The 22,992-nt window shown below is 54.7% G+C and overlaps 1 protein-coding gene across 15 annotated transcripts in view; it reads left to right on the forward strand.

Moving 5' to 3' along the window:
- Positions 1-294: 294 nt before the first annotated feature.
- PDE4A (phosphodiesterase 4A) overlaps positions 295-22,992 on the forward strand; it is a 44,428-nt gene continuing 21,730 nt past the window's right edge. For 5 of the 15 annotated variants that reach the window (XM_081498220.1, XM_081498222.1, XM_081498231.1 and 2 more), the window contains exon 1: positions 3,935-4,512. In XM_081498220.1, coding sequence (XP_081354346.1) covers positions 4,205-4,512 — 308 coding nt within the window. In that variant the 5' untranslated portion in view covers positions 3,935-4,204. Of the gene's footprint in view, positions 502-1,156; positions 1,357-1,448; positions 1,511-3,934; positions 4,513-14,139; positions 14,490-15,514; positions 15,926-18,003; positions 18,010-22,992 lie in introns of those variants that run through there. The other 10 variants (XM_081498237.1, XM_081498223.1, XM_081498226.1 and 7 more) reach the window with 5 other exon arrangements.

Below are 22,992 nucleotides of genomic sequence, written 5' to 3' on the forward strand. Positions count from 1 at the left end.
AGCCCAACAGCTCGGAGGAGACGCTTCCTCCGGCCCCCAGCTCAGACCACGCGCCACACGTGGCCGGCTCTGGGAGCTCCCGGTCTTCTCTGAGGGATCCCCAGGCTGGGGAAGCCCCCGCAGGAGGACCGGTGGGGGCTGGGGCGACCCGGGCCCGAGGCTCCCGGCCCCCCAGTGGCCAATCTAGGCATTGACACTGTTCAGAGCCCGTCTGTGCGTCAGCTGTTGCTCTGGCAACATGCGTGCAACGTCACCAACAGGCAGTGCGTCAGTCACTCGCTGACGTCACGCTCCGGGAGAGGCAATTGGCGAGGGGCGGGGGTGGATTCCATGCTCAGCCCGCAGGGGGAGCCCAGGGCACTAATGGCAGACGCCTTTGGCCTGGTCCTGTAGGAGGCACTAGCCGGGGCTGACATGGCGCGTGAAGCACCCGAGGCGCGCTAGTTTGGCGAAATGAAGAGGAGTCGCAGTGTCCTGTCGGTGGCTGGAACCGGGGACGAGGTGTGAGGGGCGGGGCCCGGGCTGGGGACGAGGTTTAGGTTGGGTTGGGGGTCGGGAGCCCTCTAGGGACCACAGCTGCTCACTAAGCCTGGCTCCACTTCCTTGAGACAACAAGTCTTGTCCCCTCGTGCCTCAGTTTACTCCCTTGACTTCATTATTCTGCTGCTGCCCGGATTAAGAGGCTCTTAGCCCAGGAGTAGAAGGCAGGGCCTTCCAGGGGTTTTCCCAATAGGGAGAGGATTGTAGGGTGGGTGCGGGGAGTTGCTGGGGGTGAGGTCTTGAGGGTCTCAGATGTAAGGAAGGGAGGAGGCCACATACATTTAGACCAAGAAGGGGCTTCGTAGACGTGGAGGGTGGTGATGTGTTAGAAGGGTTTCGTGGTGAGGAGGGACTACAGGCATGAGGGCCCAGAAGCCCCAGGACGGAGACATCAAAAGGGAACCCCACAAAAATTATGGCTGAGAAAGGGCACCTTTCAGATGTAAGAGCTGGGAACGCCCCCTCTGTGGGAGGGGTGCTAAGACAGAGCGGGGCATAGAAGCCTTAAACCCCATAGGTGACTCTCTCAGATGGCCAGGGAGGCACGTTACTGCCGGGAGGGGCTCAGAGCTGCCTGACCAGGCTGTACCCCTATCCCGCCCTTGTTTCATCTCAGAGGCCTCGAGAGACCCCCGAGCTGGGCCGAGCCAACATGCTGGGGGCTGACCTGCGACGCCCTTGCCGACGCCTCTCCACGGGTCCAGGCCTAGGCTGGGCTGAGCCTGAGCCCTTGGACCCTGGGGTCGCTCTGCCGCCCCGGCCCACCACTCTGCCGCTGCTGATCCCTCCGCGAATTTCCATCACCAAAGCTGACAGGTAGGCGGGAGGTGGACTAGGCTGGGAGGTGGGATGGAGGAACAGAGCCAGCTGGGCTAACTCCAGCCACCAGCCCTTTCCCTTTGCTCCAGGCTCCTGGCTTCCTGAGTTTTGCAAAACCAGCTGAAACTTCTCCTGGAGCCTGGTGGATCAGGTTGTGACATCCCGCTGCCCTCAAGTGGCACCTCTTGCAACCTTTAGAGGAGCCCCTTCTTCCATGTTGCAGCTCCCCCCGCCAGCAAGGGGCAGGGCTTCAGAAAGGGTTTGGACCCTCCAGTCTGCAAGAATGCTCCCATAATCAGAAAGCTGGGACAGGTTAGGGAGTACAGGTCCCACCAATCCATGTGCACCTCTATTTCCCTTTCTAAGAGGATGTCGTTTCTTCAAGGCCTTAAAAGGGGATGGTGGGACACTGGAGGCGGCTGGACTGGCATTTGTCTTTCTTCTGAGCCTAGCTTCACACTGAACTTCCTTGCTCTTTCTCATCTGGGGTCCTCAGAGGGTACTTCAACCCTCCTCTTGGCCCAAGGATGAATTTGAAAGCCAGATGGCTGAGCTAGTCCTGGCTGCTGGCAGGCCCTGTCCCCACTGCCCTCCTCGGGCCACTGTTCTCTGCAGCCTCAATCTCCCCACCCACCCCTTTGTCTACTCAATCAGAGAGCTCCAGGGTCTCCACTTGGGTCACGATACAATGATTCATTTCCGATGAGGGAAGAAGTGACTGTCGTTCTCCTCTCCAAATGGCTTAATGAACCGCCCCCCTCGCCAATCCCTCTAGCCTCCTTCAGGCCACAGATCCAGTGACCTGCTCTGGCCCACTGCCTTGGGCCTTCCTTTTTCTGCCACCCCCGCTGTGACCTGACGCCCCCCGCCCCCATTTACCCCACTCTGAACTTTGGCCAACCCAACAACACCCCTGACCCCAAGAATTTGGTCCAACCCAAGACCCTCAAGTGATCTGGGGAGGACCCACAGCCCTTGTGGATCCCCTAGAAGCCTTTTTTGGGTATGTACTTGTGGGGAGGGTCCCCGAGAGAAGTGGGGGACACAGTTCTGGCCTCTGGGACATTCAGCGGCTGCTAATGGCAGGGCGGTTCTAGCTCCGTGTTCGCCCACGCCCGGAGCCCCCTCTGGCAGGGAGAAAAGCGGCTGTGGGGGTTGGAGCTTTCTCTCTCTCTCTCTTTTTTTTAATAAGAACAGTGCGGAGGGAGGGCGGTGGCAGACGGCACGGCCTGCCCGGGGGAGCCCTTGAGGGGGGCGCACGGGGGCGGGGCCTGGTTTCATGGACTGGCTTCGGAGCTCCTTAATCCGAGCGAGCGCGCATCGGCCGGGGGGACGGGCGGAGGATGGGGCACAGCGGTGTGTGCACGGCCCTCTGCCCCGCAGCCTGCTTCACTAGGGCTCGGCCCCGGGCCGGGGCGGGAGGAAGGGAGGGCTCTCGGATCCCGCTAGCTCTTTGCTCCCTCGCGCTCAGCGCGGCGCTGGGGGAGGCGGGAGCGTGAGTCACGGCGACTCCCAATTTAGGTGCCGGAAGGGGGGCTCTGCCGGCGGGGGCAGCGGGGAGGAGGCGCGGCTGTTTACTCGCCTGAAAAGGGCACGGGAGTGCGTCCCGCGGATGCCCGGGACCTGCCTCAGTTTACCTCCTGCAGAATCGCTTTAGAAGAGGCAGCGACGCACAGAGCGGTGGGCGGCAGTCGGGGTATTAGCCACCGGGTATCCTCCCGGAGCCACACAGAAACCAAAGGGAAACACCTCAAAGCGGCCCCAGGTCGACCACACACACACACACACTCACCAACACACGTTGACTCTCTCAGACACCAGTCAAACAACAGAGGGAGAGTCGAGTGCACAACTCCGCAAGCGCGGACCGACCACAGTACACACCCAATCGCGTGGGAACACAGGCACAGCTCCCAGGCCACCAGAACAGACCATGTAGAGGCGCACACCCTCCAAACAGGCAGCACACGTGCACACACTTCTTTCAGACACGGACACTCAGATACACGCATAGCGAAATCCAGATAAACAGGCAGATTGCAGCAGCCAACCACGTGCGCACACACACTTCGAGCAAACAACGAAAACACAGACAAACCCTCGGAAGAGGCCACGTGCGCGCACATCCCGCCCCGGGCACACACCATCGCCATCCCCCGACCCCAACAGAAGACTCCCCGAACACAGTCGCAGCCGCTGCAGGGACCGCCTCCGTGTTACCGGGACCACTCCTCACCAGCTCCCCCTGGCCAGGGGTAGCGGCGAGGACAAGTCCGCACTGGGCTCCGCCCCCACCATGATGGACAGACTGACTGACACACCGGCAACCAGTCGGGTGTCTCCTTCATGATCGGATTAACCGTTTAACTCCTTGGTACCCGTGTGCACCGCGGCTAAGGCAGGGCGCCCGGGAGAGAGCCGAGTTCCGGCTCCCCCTCCCCTCGGGGAGCGGGGCTCTGCGTGGGCGGGAAGGGCCCCCTCCTTGGGTGGCTGCCCCCCACTGGCCCGGACGGAGGAGGGGGGGGCGGTGCTGACAGTCGCGGCGGGCGGGGGGCGGGGAGAGGCGGGACGGGGCGGGGGAGCCTGGGCTGGCTCCGAGCGGGACGCTGAACGCGGAGAGCGCTGCCGAGCATCCAGCGGAGATCCAAGGCGCCGACAGGAAGCCTCCGCGCCCGGCCCGGGGGCGATCGGCCCGCAGCGCCCCCGGGTCTCTCCCTGGGACGCCATGGCCCCAACGAGGCCAGGCGCACCTGCGGGACCCCGGGCGCATCAGCTCGCACGCAGCTGAACAGGGTGCCTTTTGGAGAGGCCAGGGCCCCCTGGGGTGCAGGTGGGAGCCGGGGCCATGGAGCCCCCGGCCGTCCCCTCGGAGAGGAGCCTGTCTCTGTCTCTGCCTGGGCCCCGGGAGGGCCAGGCCACCCTGAAGCCGCCCCCCCAGCACCTGTGGCGGCAGCCGCGGACCCCCATCCGTATCCAGCAGCGCGGCTACTCGGACAGCGCGGAGCGCGCTGAGCCCGAGCGGCCGCCACACCGGCCCATAGAGCGCGCCGACGCCGTGGACACCGGCGACCGGCCCGGCCTGCGCACGTCCCGCATGTCCTGGCCCTCGTCCTTTCACGGCAGCGGCAGCGCGGGCGGAGGCAGCTGCAGACGGTAAGACACCGAGCTGCGGACGCGCGCGGAGCGGATAGGCGCGCAGAGAGGACGCAACTCTCCCCACTGACCGCAGGGGGCGCTGTGCTGCGGGTGGGGTCAGTGTGACTGACAGGGACGGAAGGGGAGTTCTGCGGGGGCGTCCAGGATCTGGGCCCCCTGATCGTGCACTGCAAGCGAGGCGTCCAACTGAAGCTGATCCTGGGGTCAACTTAGGAGGCGCCATGCTGCGTGTGCTGTTAACGGGGATCTTAGCTGAAGGCTGCAACTTTAGGTGTCTACGGTGACAGAGCAGGACAATGGCTAGGCTGGGAACCACTTGACCGGGCTTTCTTGGGGACGCTGTTTTAAGGGCTAGATTCACTGTGCTTGGGAACTCTGTAGCGAGGGATGCCTGCTAGGACCACAACACTTCCTGCAGACTAGCGAGCTCTCAAGAGTCCTTCTAGAGCTGGCAGGAGCCTATTGGGAGCGGGATTCCTGGACTTGCACTGCAGCTGGGGTCAGTAATCTAAAGAGGTCCTCTGAGGGAGCCCTGTGTTGGGGGGCTGTGTGCTATGTGGGAGCCCCCTCTCAGGGCAGGAAATGTTAGGGCTCAGTAGCTGCCTAGAGGGAAGGAGCAGTGTTCAGGGAGCTCATAGTCCCAACATAGGGAGAGGGAGTCCCTGCCTCCTCTGGTGACAGTGATGAGGTGTGCTGGGTACCCTCTCATTGACCTGAGTTGGTCATCCAGCTGTTGGGAATGGCCAGCCGTGGCTGCTTGCTCTGCCTGGGTTTCTGGGGTCCTGTGACTGTCACAACATAACTGTGCGTGTTTCCAGAATAGTGTAGTTTGTGACATGCTGACTACATGTTCCCAGGACAGTGGTTGTCTGTGTGACTTGTGTGCTTCAGGGACATGGTGATGAGGACCCTATGACTGTGTGTGCTTCTGGGTCTGTGTTTATGTGACTATGTGCTTCTGGTACAGTGACTGTGACGGTGACTTCGTGTAGCCCTGGGGCACAGTGACTTTGCAGGGTGACTGTGTGCCCCTGGGATGCTGTGATTGTGACAGCATGGCTGTGTGTGTTACTGGAACACTGTCATTGTGACAGCACGGCTGTATGTGCTCCCAGGACTTTGCAATTATGTCACTGACTGTGTGTGCCCATAAGACATGGTGACTGTCACAGAGTGACTGTCTGCTCCTGGGACAATGATTATGACAAGGTGATGGTGTGTCTCTGGGGCAGTGATGGTGACAGACCCGGTACAGACTCCTGGGACCATCATTAAGACAGAGTGGCTGTAGGGCAGTGATTGTGACAGAGTGTCTCTGGGATGCAGTGATGGTTGCCCTGTGATGTGTATACTCCTGGGGGCCATGTGATTGTGTCAACAGGACTGTCTGTGCTCCCTGGGACACTGTGATTGAGACACTGCTCTAGGCTGCTTGTGTGCCCCGTGTCTGGGTGTTGGTGCTCTGACTTTTGGGGTGTGCTTCCGACTGCCTGGCTTGCCGAGCTCTAATTACCTAGTGTTCCTATGATGCTCTGGCGTCTCACCTTGTGCCCTGGTGACATGTGTGACTCATGGCTTTGACTTCGTGCTTTGTCTGACTCCCATGGGAGTTTGGAACATCACTGGGACAGTCAGGTTCGGGCCTCTCGCAGAGTTCCTGAGGGAGGCCCCTCTAGCCTGGGACCCTCCTATTCTGGCCTTCTCTGGGGACCTCCAGCTGGCACCACAGTCTCTAGATCACCCACCCACCTCCATTCAGGGCAACCCCCCCCACCCCCCTCGGCCTCAGCATCCCTGACCCCATCCCAGGAAGCAAGTGTCATGGATCCAGTACTCACAGCCTGCTATTTTCCAGAGGGAATTGAAGGAAAATAAAGCTGGAATCAACAGGAAATGCCAAAGACCAGGGGCAACTTGCCAAACTGGCTCAGGTCACTGTCCTGAGACATCCACAAGGGGGTGGGGTGCAATAGGAACCGAGTGTTATTCCCTTTTTAGGCCCCAGAGATTCCTCCTACCCTGGTCTCTGGGGTGCTGACTCTCTTGGGACAATGACTGAGTGATAATAACCATCATTATCTTAGTGGCATCCAACTCATAATGGCTTGCTCTTGGGCTCCATGCCGGGAACTTTTCCACACTTCATCTCCGGTGACCCATGAGGTATTCCTGTTGGATACATGGGAAGCAGAGGCCCAGAGGGGCAAAGCCTGTTCTTCTTCTTACCCAGGTTCACACAACCAGGAAGTGGCAGAGCTGAAATTCATTCCAACGCAGGTCCCTCTGATTCCTGTGCATCCTGGCACAAGTGTCTTGCCCTCTCTGAGTCCCAGTTTCCCCATCTGTAAAGCGAGGCTGTTCCTGGAACTGCCTTGTGGGGGTCATTTGAAAAAAATATATTTATTTATTTTTGGCTGCTTCGAGTCTTAGTTGTGGTGCAAGGACTTCTCTCTAGTTGTGGCTCTTGGGCTTAGTTGCCCATACAGCATGTGGGATCCCAGTTCCCCAACCAGGGATCAAACCTGTGTCACCTGCATTGGAAGGTGGATTCTTAACCTCTGGACCACCTGGGGTCATTTTTTAAAAATATTTAATTAATTAATTTGGCTGTGCTGGATCTTAGTTGCAGCATTTGGGATCTAGTTCCCTAACCAGAGATTAAATCCAGCCCCCCTGCATTGGACGTGCAGAGTCTTAGCCACTGGCCCACCAAGAAGGTCCCCTGTAGGGCTCATTTTGAGAGTTCTATGAGATTGGGGATGTGTGTCAAGGACTTAACACAGCAAGTGCTCGGTAGATAGTCACTCAGGGACCGGGATTTGGGAGAGCTGGGTAGACCCTGCTCCTCTAGTATGTGTTAGTCACTGTCATGTCCGACTCTTTGGGACCCCATGGACTAGCTGACCAGGATCTTCTGTCCATAGAATTCTCCAGGCAAGAATACTGGAGTCGGTTGCCATTCCCTTCTCCAGGGGATCTTCCCCACCTAGGGATCGAACCTGGATCTTCTGCCTTGCAGGCAGATTCTTTACCATCTGAGCCACCAGGGAAGCTTGCCCCTCTAGTATGGGAGGGAAAAACAGGAACCTCAGCCACATCCTGGCAGGGGCTCAGGTTTCTGTTTCGCTGTGGGCCTGTGCAGCCTCCAGTGACTGGAGGGAGGGCACTGGTGCCAGCATCCGCCCCCACCCCCAGGCAGAAGGAAGAAGGGGAAACTGAGAGGCCGCCAGTGGGAACTGCACTCCTTAGAAATGGGCATTCAGCCAGCTCAGTTCCCCAGAAATGGTGCACACACGGGGGATTCCAGTACTACCCACGTTAGAGTTCATGCAGCCACTGAAAAAGGGATCCGGAGAGCCCTTTAGACTTGAATCACAGGAACCTCCAAAGAGAGGGCACTCCATCCTCCGTCTGAGGTGGCATGCGCAACCCCCCTCCAGACCTGGGAATATAAGAGCCTGCGCTCCCGGCGCCCTGTAGGGCTGAGTCACGGCACCACCACGATCTGTCAAGAAGCAGATGGAGCGGGAGGAAGAGGACTCTGGTGGTGAGGTGGGGAAACTTGTCGGAATTGGGTGCGAGGCCAGCGTAGAGACGCCTTTTGGGTACCTCCAGACGCTCCCCGCCGAGAGGGGCGCTGCCTGGTCCCAGGACGGGTTGGACGAAGCCGGATTGGGGTCTCTCTCAGGCCAGTGGTTTCCACTGGGGGCTTCGCCTCCCCCAGTCCCTGGCGCCCCCACATCCCTGCGTGTGTGTTTTGAGAGCAGGTCTCTCCTCGCGCCCCGCCCTCCGCGCGCCCTCTGCTGGGTGACAGGGGAGGCACAGGCTGAGTATGAGCTCCGAGTCCAGACCGGCCTCCCGAACTCTGGTACCCCCGAGTCGAGCAAAGTAGCCGCCGCCGTCGCCACGGCTCCGGAGCCCCCGGATTATTATTGCATATTTATTGAGCGCCCCAGAGAGCGGGCGCCAGGCCGGCTGACCGCAACCTCGCCCACCCGAGGTTGGGACCAGGCTACCACATCCATCCTCCACCCCGGGCCGAGCGTGGTGGAGACAGCCGCCTGGCGGATGCAGAGGAATTTGGCGGCGAAGTTGAGGACGCGGAGTTCCCGGCTCGCCCCCGCGCGCGCTGGCCCAAGCCGATGCCGATGAGAGGGCCTCCCAACATCAACCTGCGTTTTAACTCCCGGCATCTTTGGCTTTGCATTCCTGCCGAGGAAACAGAGAGATAAGTGATTTGCCCAAGGTCACGGGCAAGGCAGAACTGAGGTTAAAAACCAGGTCTCCTAGACTCCAAACCAGTAGGTGAGATTCAGATTGTAGCCCTAACCTTTGACTCGCTGTGTGACCTGGGACCAGCATCACGGCTCTCTGTGCCTCAGTTTCCTGTTCAGTAAACGGGAGCTGAAAAAGATCTGCCCTGGGTAGATAAGCTGTGGTAAGGCTGAGCTGGCTGACAGTGGGGCCATGCAGTCTGGAGCTGGTGTTTTGAGAACTTGCACTTCCTCAAAACGCACTTCCTCAGTAGAGAGAAAGGGGGCATCCCCCAAACCTCAAACCCTGGCTGCCAGGGTGCCCCCTTGCTGATCATCAAGGTCCTCTGAGTTGGAAGAAATTAGGGCCTTGGGGAACTGCAGGTTTCGGGGTGAGGAGAGAGTTTGGCAGGGTACATCAGAGCCTGCTGTTTTCTTACTCCTAAGAGCCCAAATCCAGCCTTTGCCCTTGACTTGCTGTGTGACCTTGGTAAAGGATTTCCCTTGTCTGAGCCTCAGTTTCCTCATCTGCAACAGGGCCATTCATTCCACAAACACTGATTGAGCATCTTCAGGCTGTAGTGAAGAATGCAATGGACCCAGTCCTGCCATCCTGGAGTTCTCAGACTAGCCAGTGAGGAAGAAGTAGCACAGAAAGGCATTAAATAATTTCAGATGGTGACAATGGGACATGAAGAGAAGAGGGACCCTGAAGTCAGGGAAGGTCTCTTTGAGGAGGTGACTTTTGAGCAGAGACCTAAATGAAGTGAGAGAAGATACGATGTGGGTGTAGGAGGGATGAGGGTAACAAGCAGAGGGAACAGCAAAGGTTCTGAGGTAGGAACCTGTCTTACATGCTGGAGGAAAAGCATGGAGAGCAGGTGTGACTGGCACAGAGAGAGCAAGGGGTGCTGGAAGGAAATGAGATGAGGAAGTGATGGAGCAGCTCATGTAGGGCCTTGTAGGTCAGGGTCAGGGTTGGCTTTAGACCTCAGTTTATTTTATTTATTTTGAATATTATTAATTTCTTTGGCTGTGCTGCGTCTTAGTTGCAGCATGTAGGATCTAGTTCGCTGACCGGGGATTGAAGCCAGGACCCCTGCATTGGGAGCACGGACTTTTAGCCACTAGACCACCAGGGAAGTCCCTAGATCTCAGTTTATATCTGACTTCCTAGGAAGGATCAAAGATCAAAGGGCTGGAAGGAAACTGAACCATGAAGGCCCTGTTGGGCAGAATTCCAGTCGACAAATCAGACAATTCAACACACAATCGAGGGAATTCCCTGGTGGTCCAGCAATTAGGATTTGGGGCATTCACTACTAGAGACCAGGGTTCGATCCCTGGTGGGAGAACTAAGATCCCATAAGCTGTGTGGTGTGGTCAAAAAAAAAAAAAAAATCATAATCAAGCTGTGCTCCTTCCAGGCTGAGTGACTCCTGCCAAGTCACTTCCCTTTCTGGGGCTTGAGCTTCCCCATCTCTCTCTCTTTTTTTAAACACTTATTTTTATTTGGTTTCATCAGGTCTTAGCTGAGGCACACATGATCTTTAGTTGTGGTGTGGGGGATCTAGTTCCCTGACCAGGAATCAAACCTGACCCCCTTGCATTGGCAGTGCAGAGACTTAGCCAACGGATCACCAGGGAATTGGTGGGCTTGACTTCCCTATCTCTGAAATGGGCCTAGTGTGAACCCTACTTTTTCAAAGTCTAGTTTGAGGAATCAGCAAAACAATGCAGGGAATCCTGAGGGCAGGTAAGTATGAAGGCCCTTCCTTTTTGTTTGTACCTGGACTGAAGGGTCCTGGTGGCCAGGGCATGGGTCTTAGTGGATTTAGAACAACAGTTCCAAACCAGGGGCAATCTGCAATGGCTGGGGACATTGTAGTGGTTGTGACTGGGTGTAGGGGCTGCTACTGGCATCTTGTGGGGAAGCGCTAGACTTTCTGCTGCTGCTACTGTCTCATAGGACTGTCCCCCAGGGCAAAGAATCATAGGTGCTAAATGTCAATAGTGTCAAGACAGGGAAACCCTGCATTCCCAACAAGGTGACATCGCCTCCAAGGGGGTGAAATTTGGTTCTTGGAGCGGATGTGTGAAAAAAAGCTTTATGTATAAAGCCTGGATATATATATATATATATATAAAGCCTGCCCTTGACCCAGTATATAAATAGATATACAGCATATCTATGCCATTAATGTTATTACATGGAGGAGGCAACTGTGGGGGGAGGGGAGCATCTAAAAAGACACTCAGGAGGACTTCCCTGGCAGCAACCCACTCCAGTATTCTTGCCTGGAAGATCCCCATGGGCATAGGAACCTGGCGGGCTACAGTCCATGGGGTCACAAAGGGTCGGACATGACTGAAGAGACTGAGCATACACAGCACCAGGGGTGAAGAATCCACCTGCCAATCCAGAGGACACAGGTTTGATCCTTGGTCCAGGAAGATTCCACATGCTGCAGAGCAACCAAGTCCGTGTGCCACGACTACCGAGCCTGCGATCTAGAGCCTGTGAGCCACAACTACTGAGCCCCGCTCTAGAGCCCATGCTCCCCAGCAAGAGAAGAAGCCACCGCAACGAGAAACCTGTGCACCACAAATAGAGAGTAGCTCCCACTGACAGCAAGTAAAGAAAGCCAGCATGTGGCAACAAAGTCCAAGCACTGCAACAACAACAACAACAAAAAAGACTCCATGCTTCCAGTACGGGTGGTGTGGGTTCAATTCCTGGTCAGGAAACTAAGATCCCACATGCTATGCAGTGTGGCAAAAATAATAATAATAATAATTAATTAATTAAATAAAAATAAATAAATAAAAAGGCACTCGGGGGCAGTCATGAAATAAAGAGACAGCCACTGACCTAGAGCCTGGCTCAGCCACTCATTGGGTGTGTGACTTTGAGCAGGTTGCTTTTCTCCAAGACTGAGATTTTCCATCTATAAAATGGGACACTAGTGTCACTTCATGGGCGTTTTGTGAGAATTAAATGAAATCATAGCTAGAGGCGGTGAATGCACAAGAAGCATTCTGGAGGTTAGCTGCTATATCATCATTATCATCATAAACACTGTCATATCCTCTGGTTAGTGCATGGCTTACACATTATAAGCTCTCCATAAATGTTTCTCCAATAATAATCATCATTGCTAGATGGTTCTTTGGGATATGAGTTCATCATCCTCTTGGTCTGCTGACTTTCCAAATAATGTCGATATTTCTTGCCGCAACAACTCATCTCTTGATTTAATGGCCTGTTGTGTGATGAGGAGTCCAAGCTTGGACTCGGGAACAAATTTTGGTGTGGGCAGTCATGAGCCTTGCTGCCCTGGTGGAGGAATTTTCAGGTAAGGCCCTACCAGTTGCCAGGACCGCTTGTTCTGAGGATCAGCCCTTCAAAATTCCCTGAAGTTTCACTGGCTGCCCCAGTGCTTGGTAGTTGGAGCAAATTTTAAAAAAGAAAAAGTAACTAACATTCTGTGAGTGCTTATTATGTCCAGACACTTCTCTGAGCCTTTTACGTGTCCATCCATGAGGTGTGTCATGTTATTGAACGCATTTTACAGGTGGGGAAACTGAGGCTCGGTGAAATGAAGTGACTGGCTCAAGGTCAGATGAATAAGAAATACTGGAGGTCAGACTCAAGCCGAGATAGTCCAGCTTTGGGCCCCTTGACTTGGGAGCCAACAGGTAGAAATGGGAGAGATTCACAGAGATGATATAGATTTAGAGATTTGCCCCATTTTCTTATTTTAAACAAACTTCTCCCCCTTCCCTAACCCCAAAGAGTCACAGACAGGTGGGGTAGGCATTGGAGTTATAACTAGTTAGCTGATTTTCAAGCTTCCCAGGTGGCTCAGTATATAAAGAATCTACCTGCCGATGCAGGAGATGCAAGAGACCTGAGTTTGACCCCTGCGTGGGGAAGATCCCCTGGAGAAGGAAATGGCAACCTACTCCAGTATTCTTGCCTGGAGAATCCCATGGACAGAGAAGCCTGGCAGGCTACAGTCCATGGAGTCGCAGTCAGACATGACTGAAGCGACTGAGCAGAGGCAGAGCTGAGTTTATTCAAGAATCTTCACCTCTCTGAGTCTGTTTCCTCATCTGTGAAAGGGGATAATATGCCACTGCAACAGAGTCACAGTGACTACGCATGCAAACCACCACCACTGGGCCCCATGGAAGTCACTGCTGAGGGGAGGCCAGGTTCTTGGAGCCACCTCATGAGCTGAGGGGGGCCCTGATTCTAAAGAGTACCTCAGAGAGTCTAAGGAGTGGCAGGACTCAGGGAGCCTTAGGAGTGTCTGGGGGCTGTGAGCACACTCAGAGCTTCTGGGGTTGTCTTAAGAGTTATGAGCCATGTCTTGGAGGCTGTGGGGGGTATTCTGGGGCTGCCCCAAGGATTGTGAGTACATCTTGGATTCCAGGGGTAGCAAAGGGTTTCAGGACTGTCTTAGGAGCTGTGGAGGAATCTAGTTGTGCCCTTGGGGTCCATAGAGCACCCCAGGATTTTGGTGGCATCCCCATGGTTACGGAAACATCCCCTGAATCCTAAGGCATCCCTGAGTTTATGTTGGGGTCTTGGCACTAGAGGCATCTCAGGGGTGATGTGGAGCTATGGGGGCGGGAAATCTGAGGGACTGTGGAAACATTCCTGGGGTCTGTGAGGGACCCTGGGATTTGGGAGGCCTTCATGGAGATCTGTGGGAATGCTCTGTAGCTGTGGGGGTTTCTTGGGGGTGTTTGGAGGGTCTTGGCATGATGCAGAGTTGGTGCGAACGCTCTAAGGGGTGGGCATTTGAGGAACCATAGAGATTGTTCTGGGATCTGAAGGGGTTTCTCCTGGGTTCTCAAAGCACCTCTGATATTTGTGGGAGCATCTTGGGATTCTTGGGGTGCCCCTGGGCGTTGTGGGGATGTCTCAGGAACAAAGAGCGGACATCAGGGGGGCTATGAGAATGTGTGGGGGTCTATGGGAGTGTCTCAGGGCATCTCTGGATTTTGTGGGGGAACCCAGGAATTTGGGGGGTATCTCTGGGTTGTGTGGGGAACATCTCAGGGATAGTAGGGGCACTCCCTGGGATAGTGGGGCTCTCAGTCTCAAGCCCCTGAGGTCTGTGGGGCCTCTCAACATCGTGGGAGGTGTGTGTGAGTGCACTCCAGAAATCTAGGGGGCATCCCCAGAGTTTGTAGAGACGCTTCCGGAGATTGTAAGGACGTCAGGGGAACTGCGGGGGCCCCCGGGGTGTGTGGGGTGTCCCCTCCGCGGCCGCGTGGGGGCCCCTGGCCCGCCCCGCCCCGGGGGCGGCCCCAGCGCATAGCCGGAAGGGCCGAGGCGGCCGGGAGGGGAGGGGCCCGTGGGCCCCGGGGTAGGGCGGCCGGCCTGCGTGGGCCGCGCGGGGCTGGCGGTGCTGCTCTCCAGCGCCCGCCGAGGCGGGGCCGCCCCGCGCCCCGCGCCCCCGAGGCCATGGCACGGCCGCGCGGCCTGGGCCGCATCCCTGAACGACAGCTGGAGGCCTTCCCGGCGGCGGCAGCGGCGGCCACCGAGGACGAGGCGTTCCTGCCCGAGCCCCTCGCCCCGCGCGCGCCCCGCCGCCCACGTTCTCCCCCTGCCTCGCCGGTCTTCTTTGCCAGCCCGTCCCCAACTTTCCGCAGGCGCCTTCGACTTCTCCGTGGCTTTCAGGATTTGGGCCGCCAGGCGTGGGCAGGGTAAGTGCGCACTGGTGGCTGTGGGTTCAAGTCCCCACCCTGGCCATCAGGCGCGAGCCGCGGGTTCTGGGGTTCGCAACTGGCTCGCTCAGCCTCACATTTTCCTCTTCCGTCACAGGGCAGCGATAAAAATCTCTGCCCGTCAGGGTTGCCGTGGAGACATCTGATAAGGCATGCAGTAGGCGCTCAATAAACGCCACGTGCCTCCCACTTCCTGTGCAGACCTGAAGTTGCGGTCGGGCTTTGGGGCAGAGTGGAGCCCACCTGCCACCCGGGATGATCTGGGGACGTGCGTTGGGTTGCGTTATCCTTAGTGGAAAGGCCTGTGAAATAGGGCCAGCGCTGCCCTATGGGGGCTGCCTTGCCAGGAGGCACAGAGAGGGCAAATGAAAGTTCCCTTCGTACCCAGACCCAGGGTGGGCCGCGGGGGCGGGAGGCCTGCGGGGTGCGGAGCCTGGAGGCCACATCCGGTGTGACTCTCCGTGTCCCGTTTATCTTGGAAACAGCAGATTGGCGGCCCGGAGGTAGGCGCGGGGCTGACTCTGGGGGGCTTCTCCTGAGCCCCCATCCTCCTCCGTACTCTCCGGCCTGCAACTTGTTTAGAACCCGAGTCCGGGTACACGGGCTGAGGACACCGCAGGGACAGGAGGCGGCCTGGCGTCTGGACTTGGGGAAGAGATGGGGCGGGGAACGATTAGGAGGAGGGGGTCGAGGTCCCTGGGAACCCGACTTGGGGTTGGAAAGGGTGTGGTGGGGGCAATTAGTGCCTGTCTCCGGTTTCTCTCTGTGTCTCTATCTTCACCTCTGCGCCGCCCCCCAAGCCCCCAACTCTTCCTCCCCCGCATCCATCGTCCCTCTCCCGCGTTTGGTCACCGGACCCCGTACTGCACCCGCGGGCAAGTCCTTTCCCCCCGGGGACACGCGGCATTCAGAGACCTCCAGCGGGCCCAGCTCGACGTCAGGGAAGCGGGAGAGAAGGCGGGGTCAGAGGCGGGCTCGGAGCCCGGGAAACCGGAGCCTGGGGCACCCTACGAGGCCCGGGGGAAGGGAGACAAGCGGGAAGTATGCGCAGAGTTCCGCAGGGCCCCCCGCGGGAGGAGGCAGGCGCGGAGCCCTCCCCGGCGCTGCGGACGAGGGGACGCCCGAACGCCCGGGGACGTCCCTGGGGGGGTCACCGGGAGGGCGGGTGTGGAGGCGGCGCCGGCAGTGGCCGCCGCAAACACCTCAGGCCTGGTGAGCAGTGCGTGCCACCCCGCCGCGCGGTCGTCCCCATGCGCACGCCGACAGCGCTTGGCACTCATGCGCTCCAGTGCGGCATCCCGGGTCCGGCCCCGGCCCCCTGCCCTGGCACTGCCTCCCGCGGGCCCTGAGTCACTGGTCCACTTCTCCTTCAGCGAAGAGGACACCTGTTGGTACCCTCCAGGCAGATCTGTCAGGTGGGTGGCCCGTGGCCAGTCCCCTCCTTTGCGGCCGGAGGGCTCTGACTGCTTTGTGTGTGTGGGGTGCAGGGAGCAGTCTGCCTTGGGGGAGTCCCCAAAGTGGTTCTTAGTTTCTGCCTGGAGCCTCACCCTCTTTCTCTGGCCCTAAACTGTCTGGGTGCTGCCTAGGGCTTCCTGCAGGTGGTGGCCCCCAGAATGGGTGCTGGGTCCTGCCCCTTTCCCACTACCCAGGATTCCTCCACGCTCCTTGTGCCCCTAAACCTGGGCTTCTGGCATTCACCCTGGAAGCAAATATGGGTGTCCCGCGTCACCTGGGCTCCACTCCCAGGCCACTGGCTTCAAGCCAGGTCCCTCCGGCCCTGTCTGCTCAGCACTTCCAGGCTTACCCTCTCTCCTTCCTTGCTGGGGCTGCCAGGCTTGAAAACCAAGTTGGGTGGGGGTGGGGAGGAGGTTCCTGCTGGAACTCCTGGGGTAGGGGGCATTTAGAATCTGCTGGACAGCACTGGGGCAGAGAAGTGGTCTCTAGGTTCTCAGAATTCTCAGAGTACTCCAGTCTTGTTCTTGCTCTGCTGCATCGACCCCTTCAGACACCCAGACACACACATGCTCTCCCACATGGATGCACACACTCCACAAACGCAGCCACATAAGACACAAACACAGACACACTCCCACATAGAGTAACTGAGGTCACCTGGTGTGGTCTGTGCAAGGCATGGGTCTTCTGGCTGATGGAGCACAGGTGAGTTGTGGCTGTGGTGACAAACACACCACAGAAACCCAGGTCTCACACCCCCTTGCACTCACTGCACTGACTGCAGGAGCACACTCGCACGGCAACACACACTCAAGACTGATTTCCACCTGCCCTCTGTTACACTCAGGAGCATTCATGCCTCATACCCTCGAGGAGTTGGGGACAGTCACAGCACACATGCATCCCACAGGTACCCTCTCCCAAGGTCACACACACATAGACACACAGATCCAGCAGACTCCAACACAGAGACCCCGCACATACACACAGATCCACACAGACAAATGTATGCACATGGGGGCTCCAGAGCATGCACACACCCCTCTGGGCTCCCACATATACAGACCCTCCTTGCAAACCAGCCCCACAAACTGCCGTGTCACCTGGCACCATGCGCCGGCCTGGCAGACACACACCACTGCCCGCCCCCAACCTCCGTGTGACCTTCACAAAGCAAATGCCAGGCCTTTCCATGAAGGCTGCCTGGCACCTCTTGCGAGGGAGTCAGGTGGAGTGGGGCAGGGAGCCCAGGGAGATGCCAGGCCTGCCTGGGGGAGACGGACACCCAGTGATTTACTGGGCAGCAGCCTTGTAGCCCCGTGGCCCTGGTTCAAATCGTGCTTTACCATGAGCCAAGTTACTTATCCTATTTGTGCCTCAGTTTCTATCTGTGGAAAATGGGGCATGAGGACCTGTCTGGGCATACCAGAGTGCCTAGCATGTGACATTTGATAGCAGTTGGCTACCGTGATTGCTATGAGTCTGACCAACGGGGACGTATCCTCTCTCCTGCCCCCTCCACCGCCACTGCTTGTTTGTTTTGTATTGGCCTATGCGGCAGAACTCCGAAGCCTGGATCTGTCCCTGGGCTGCCCAGTTCTCCAGGGGCCCAATTTGATGCTCCAGGAGCCCAAGTGGGCAGGCCCAGGGCCCTCAGAGGAGCAGAGGCAGGTAGCAACTCCATCTGAATGCCATCAAGTGGTCAGCCTGTCCAAAGGAGAGTCTTGGGCAAGTCATTTCCTTTTTCTTTTTGGTCGTACTGTGCAGCTTGTAGGCTCTTAGTTCCCCAAGCAGGGATCAAACCTGCGCCCCCTGCATTGGAAGTCTTAACCACCAGACCAACAGGGAAGTCCCTGAAGTCCTTCAGTTTGCTTGCTGATGAAGTGTCTGGGTATGTGGCTGTGAGGTCAGGGCCTGTTGGCTGCCCTTGACTCTGGTTTGCGGCTTTGGGTCCCATTGGGACATTGCTGGAGCCACCTCCAGCCTGACTTTGGCTACTGTGAGCAATGGCAGGTCAGGGAGGAGTGAGTGCCAACAGCTCTGGGTCTGATTCTGAGGGGTAGCTGAGACACCTGTCCCCCCACCCCCCACACACACTCTCTCTTTCTGTCCCTCTCAGGCTGCTCTTCAACACACCTGATCCTCTCTCCTCTGTCCTTCCACAGCCCAGGGGACATTCGCTCCTGGAAGCACAAACACCAGGGCCCCAGAGAACCTCTTCTTCCCATCCAGGCCTCTGGGCTCCTGCTTACGTGAGCTGAGTCCCCCTGGGGCTGTGGGATCTGCCCACACGTATAGCTGGGTGTCCTCTGGGCTTGGGTCTCAAGTTCCCCCAACTGTAGCTTCAGTTCCTGGGGTAGGGCTGAGTACTCAGGATGGAGGTATGTGTCCCTCTCCTCCCCTCCCAGTGGCACTCAGCAGAGCCCCAAAGTCCAGGCGGAGCCTTGGGAGACAGGACCGCGTTTGCAGGCGGGAAGGCCACCGGCCCCTCGCTCCCTATCTGCACCTCAGCCTCCATATTGACACAGGACATTAATAGAACCCGACTCACAAGATTGGTGGGAGACCTGATTGGGTTCATGTGTACAAAGCACTTCGATGGTACCAGGAGTGACTTCCCTGATGGTCTAGAGATTAGCTCCCGTACTTCCAATGCAGGGGACGTGGGTTCGAGAACTGGTCGGGGAACTAAGATCCACATGCCATGTGGTGCGGCCAAAAGATAAAAAGCAAAACAATGACAAACACAAAAAATTACAGGTAGTACCAGACACAAGGCAAATACTGAGTATCTTATTATTGGGGCTTCCCTGCTGGCTCAGGGATAAAGAGTCCACCTGCTGCTGGTTCGATCTCTGGTTGGGGAAGATCCCCTGGAGGAGAGTATGGCCACCCACTCTAATAATCTTGCCTGGGAAATCCCATAGACAGAGGAGCTTGGCAGGCTATAGTCCAGGGGGTCGCAAAAGAGTTGGATACAACTGAGCAACTAAACAACAACCTTATTATTCCTATAAATCTAAAAAGATCTAACCTGGCACTCAATACACACAGGTCCTCAATAAATGGGCATTATCATCAAAGGCCCAATCTCATGATCTAAGAGTATTTTTACTCATTTTTTTTAATTGACTTAAAAAATTAATATATAGTAATATTCGACTTTTTTTTTTTTCCTTTGGTCGTGCCCTGCTGCTTGTGAAATCTTAAGTTCCCTGACCAGGGATTGAACCCAGGCCCCTGGCAGTGAAAGCACTGAGTCCTAACCACTGGACCACCAGGGAATTTCCAAAATTCAACCTTTTTAGTATGTGTTGCATGAAAGGGTTTTTTTTTTTTAATTTTGGTAAAATGTATGTAATAAAATTTACCACTTTAACTTGAGAGTACAATTTAGTGTCATTAAGTACACACACATTGTTGTGCAACTATTCCCCTGCCATCCATTGCCAGGATACTTTCATCTTCCTAAACCGAAACTCTGTCCCCATGGAACACTCACTCCCCATTCCCCTCCCCCAGCCCCCAGCCCCCACCATGCTACTTTCTTTTTTCTATGAATTTGACTCCTCTAGGGACCTCATGTAAGTGGAATTGTACAATATTGTCCTTTTGTGTCTGACATTTCATTTAGTGTGATGTTTTCAAGGTTCATGCACGTTGTAGCCTGTGTCAGAGTGTCCTTTCTTTTTTAAAAAATTATTTTTTTGGCTGCTCTGGCTCTTAGTTGCCACTTGCTGAATCTTTTAGTTGCCACATGTGGGGTTTAGTTCCCTGGCAGGGATTGAACCCAGGGCCCCTGCATTAGAAGGGTGGAGTCATAGCCACTGGACCACCAGGGAAGTCCCCAGCTTTCAATTCTTTTGGGTATATGTACTTGGAAGAAGTCTAGCTGGATCACACGGTAGTTCTGGACTTAAAAGTTTTTGCAGAGCTGTCAAACTCTTCTACTGTGGTTGCACCTTTTTATATTCTCACCAGCAGTGTATAAGTATTCTAGTTTCTCCACATGTGTGCCAACACTTGTTATTTTTCTTTTTCTTTTTTTTTTTAAAAAATAATAGCCATCCTGATGGGTAGTATCTCATTGGGGTTCTTATTTGAATTTTCCTAGTGACCAGTGATGTTGAGCATCTTCTCTTGTGTTTATTGTCCATATGTGTGTCTTCTTTGAAGAAATGTTTAAGGGCTATACCCATTTTTTTTTTTTCCATGCCCATGACTTGTGGGATCTTATTTCCACAACCAGGGAATGAATCCAGGATATCAGAAGTGAGAGCTCCAAATCCTAACCACTGGACCACCAGGGAACTCCCTCCCACTTTTTAACTAGGTTGTTTGTTTTGTTGTTGTTGAGTTTTAGGAGTTCTTTATATAGTCTGGCCATTGCGTGTGTGCTTAGTTGCTCAGTCATGTCCAACTCTGTGCTGCTATGGACTGTAGCCCACCAGGCTCCTCTGTCCATGGAATTCTCCAGGCAAGAATACTGGAGTAGCTTGCCATTTCCTTCTCCAGGGGATCTTCCCAACCCAGGGATCGAACTCAGGTCTCCTGCATTGCAGGAGTTGCATTGCATTCTTGACAGTCTGAATCATCAGGGAAGCCCAGTCTAGACATGAATCCCTTATCAAATATGTTATTTGCAAAAATGTTCTCTCAGACATTCCCTTGCAGTCCAGTGGTTAGGACTCCAAGTTTCCACTGCAGGGGGCACAGGTTCAATCCCTGGTCATGGAACTAGATCTCATGTGCCCCATGGTGCAGCCAAAAAAAGAAAAAAAGGACTATTAAAAAAATATTCTCCCATTCTATGGATTGCCTTTGTACTCCCTGAATAGTCTTTTGATGCACGAAAGTTTTTAACTTTGACAAACTCCCTAATTTATTTTTTCTTTTGTTGCCTGTGCTTTTGATGTCATGTCCAAAAAATCACTGCCAAATCCAGTGTCATGAAGCTTTTAAGAGTTTTATAGTTTTAGCCTTTATATTTATATCTTTGATCTACTGAGGGTTAATTTCTGTATATGGTATAAGGTAAGGATCCCACTTCATTCTTCTGTAAGTGGGTAACTAGTTCTCCCAGCACCATCTTTTAAAAAGACTCTCCTTTCTCCGTTGAATGGTCTTGGCTTCCTTGTTGACAGTCATTTGACCACATATACATGAGGGTTTATTTCTAGGCTCTCTGTCCTTTTCAAACATATGTATTTATGTTTGGCTGCACTGGGTCTTTGTTGCTGCTCAAGGGCTTTCTCTTGTTGCAGCAATCAGTGACTACTCTCTAATTGCAGTGCACGGGGCTTCTCCTTGTGGTGGCTTCTCTTGTTGCAGAGCACATGCTCTAGGGTGCATGGGCTTCAGCAGTCACATCACAGAAGCTCAACAGTTGCATCTTGTGGGCTCAAGAATACAGGCTCAGTAGTTGTGGTGTTTGGGTTCAGTTGTCCCATGGCATGTGAGATCTCCCCAGACCAGGGATCCCCTGCATTGCAAGGCAGACTCTCAACCGCTGGACAACCAGGGAAGCCCTTGGCTGTCTTGATATTTTCAATTTACAACGGGTTTATCAGGATATATCATAAGTCAAGGAAATCACTGACTCCTCTCCTTCACCCTATACAAATAATTCATAAATAAATCCCTTACGTTTTATTTTAAATATATGTTCCAAATACAACCATTTCTCAGTAACTCACCACAACCATCTTAGTCCAAGCCACTAATAAAACACCCCATTTGAAAAAGTCAAAGAAGGTCTGTAGTTTATTTTTGTGTTTTTTTAAATTGCTGAATACCCTTGTAGCTCAATCAGTAGATTCTGCCTGCAATGCATAAGTTCAGTTCAGTTCAGTCGCTCAGTCGTGTCCGACTCTTTGCCACCCCATGAATCCCAGCACACCAGGCCTCCCTCTCCATCACCAACTCCCGGAGTTTACCCAAAGCCATGTCCATCAAGTCGGTGACCCCATCCAGCCATCTCATTCTCTGTCGTCCCCTTCTCCTCCTGCCCCCAATCCTTCCCAGCATTAGGGTCTTTTCCAATGAGTCAACTCTTCGCATGAGGTGGCCAAAGTATTGGAGTTTCAGCTTCAACATCAGTCCTTCCAATGAACACCCAGGACTGATCTCCTTTAGGATGGACTGGTTGGATCTCCTTGCAGTCCAAGGGACTCTCAAGAGTCTTCTCCAACACCACAGTTCAAAAGCATCAATTCTTTGGCTCTCAGCTTTCTTCACCGTCCAACTCTCACCTCCGTACATGATCACTGGAAAAACCATAGCCTTGACTAGACGGACCTTTGTTGGCAAAGTAATGTCTCTGCTTTTAAATATGCTATCTAGGTTGGTCATAACTTTCCTGCCAAGGAGTAAGCGTCTTTTAATTTCATGGCTGCGATCACCATCTGCAGTGATTTTGGAGCCCAAAAAAATAAAGTCTGACACTGTTTCCACCGTTTCCCTATCTATTTCCCATGAAGTGATGGGACCAGATGCCATGATCTTAGTTTTCTGAATGTTGAGCTTTAAGCCAACTTTTTCACTCTCCTCTTTCACCTTCATCAAGAGGCTCTTTAGTTCTTCTTCACTTTCTGCCATAAGGGTGGTGTCATCTGCATATCTGAGGTTATTGATATGTCTCCTGGCAATCTTGATTCCAGCTTGTGTTTCTTCCAGCCCAGCGTTTCTCATGATGTACTCTGTATATAAGTTAAATAAGCAGGGTGACAATATACAGCCTTGACATACTCCTTTTCCTATTTGGAACCAGTCTGTTGTTCCATGTCCAGTTCTAACTGTTGCTTCCTGACCTGCATACAGGATTCTCAAGAGACAGGTCAGATGGTCTGGTATTCCCATCTCTTTAGAATTTTCCACAGTTTGTGGTGATCCACACAGTCAAAGGCTTTGGCATAGTCAATAAAGCAGAAATAGATGTTTTTCTGGAACACTTGTGCTTTTTGATGATCCAGCGGATGTTGGCAATTTGATCTCTGGTTCCTCTGCCTTTTCTAAAACCAGCTTGAAC

This window comes from Giraffa tippelskirchi, chromosome 6 (genome assembly GCF_054371585.1).
Source record: "Giraffa tippelskirchi isolate mGirTip1 chromosome 6, T2T-mGirTip1v1.2.pri, whole genome shotgun sequence".
Lineage (NCBI taxonomy): Eukaryota > Metazoa > Chordata > Mammalia > Artiodactyla > Giraffidae > Giraffa > Giraffa tippelskirchi.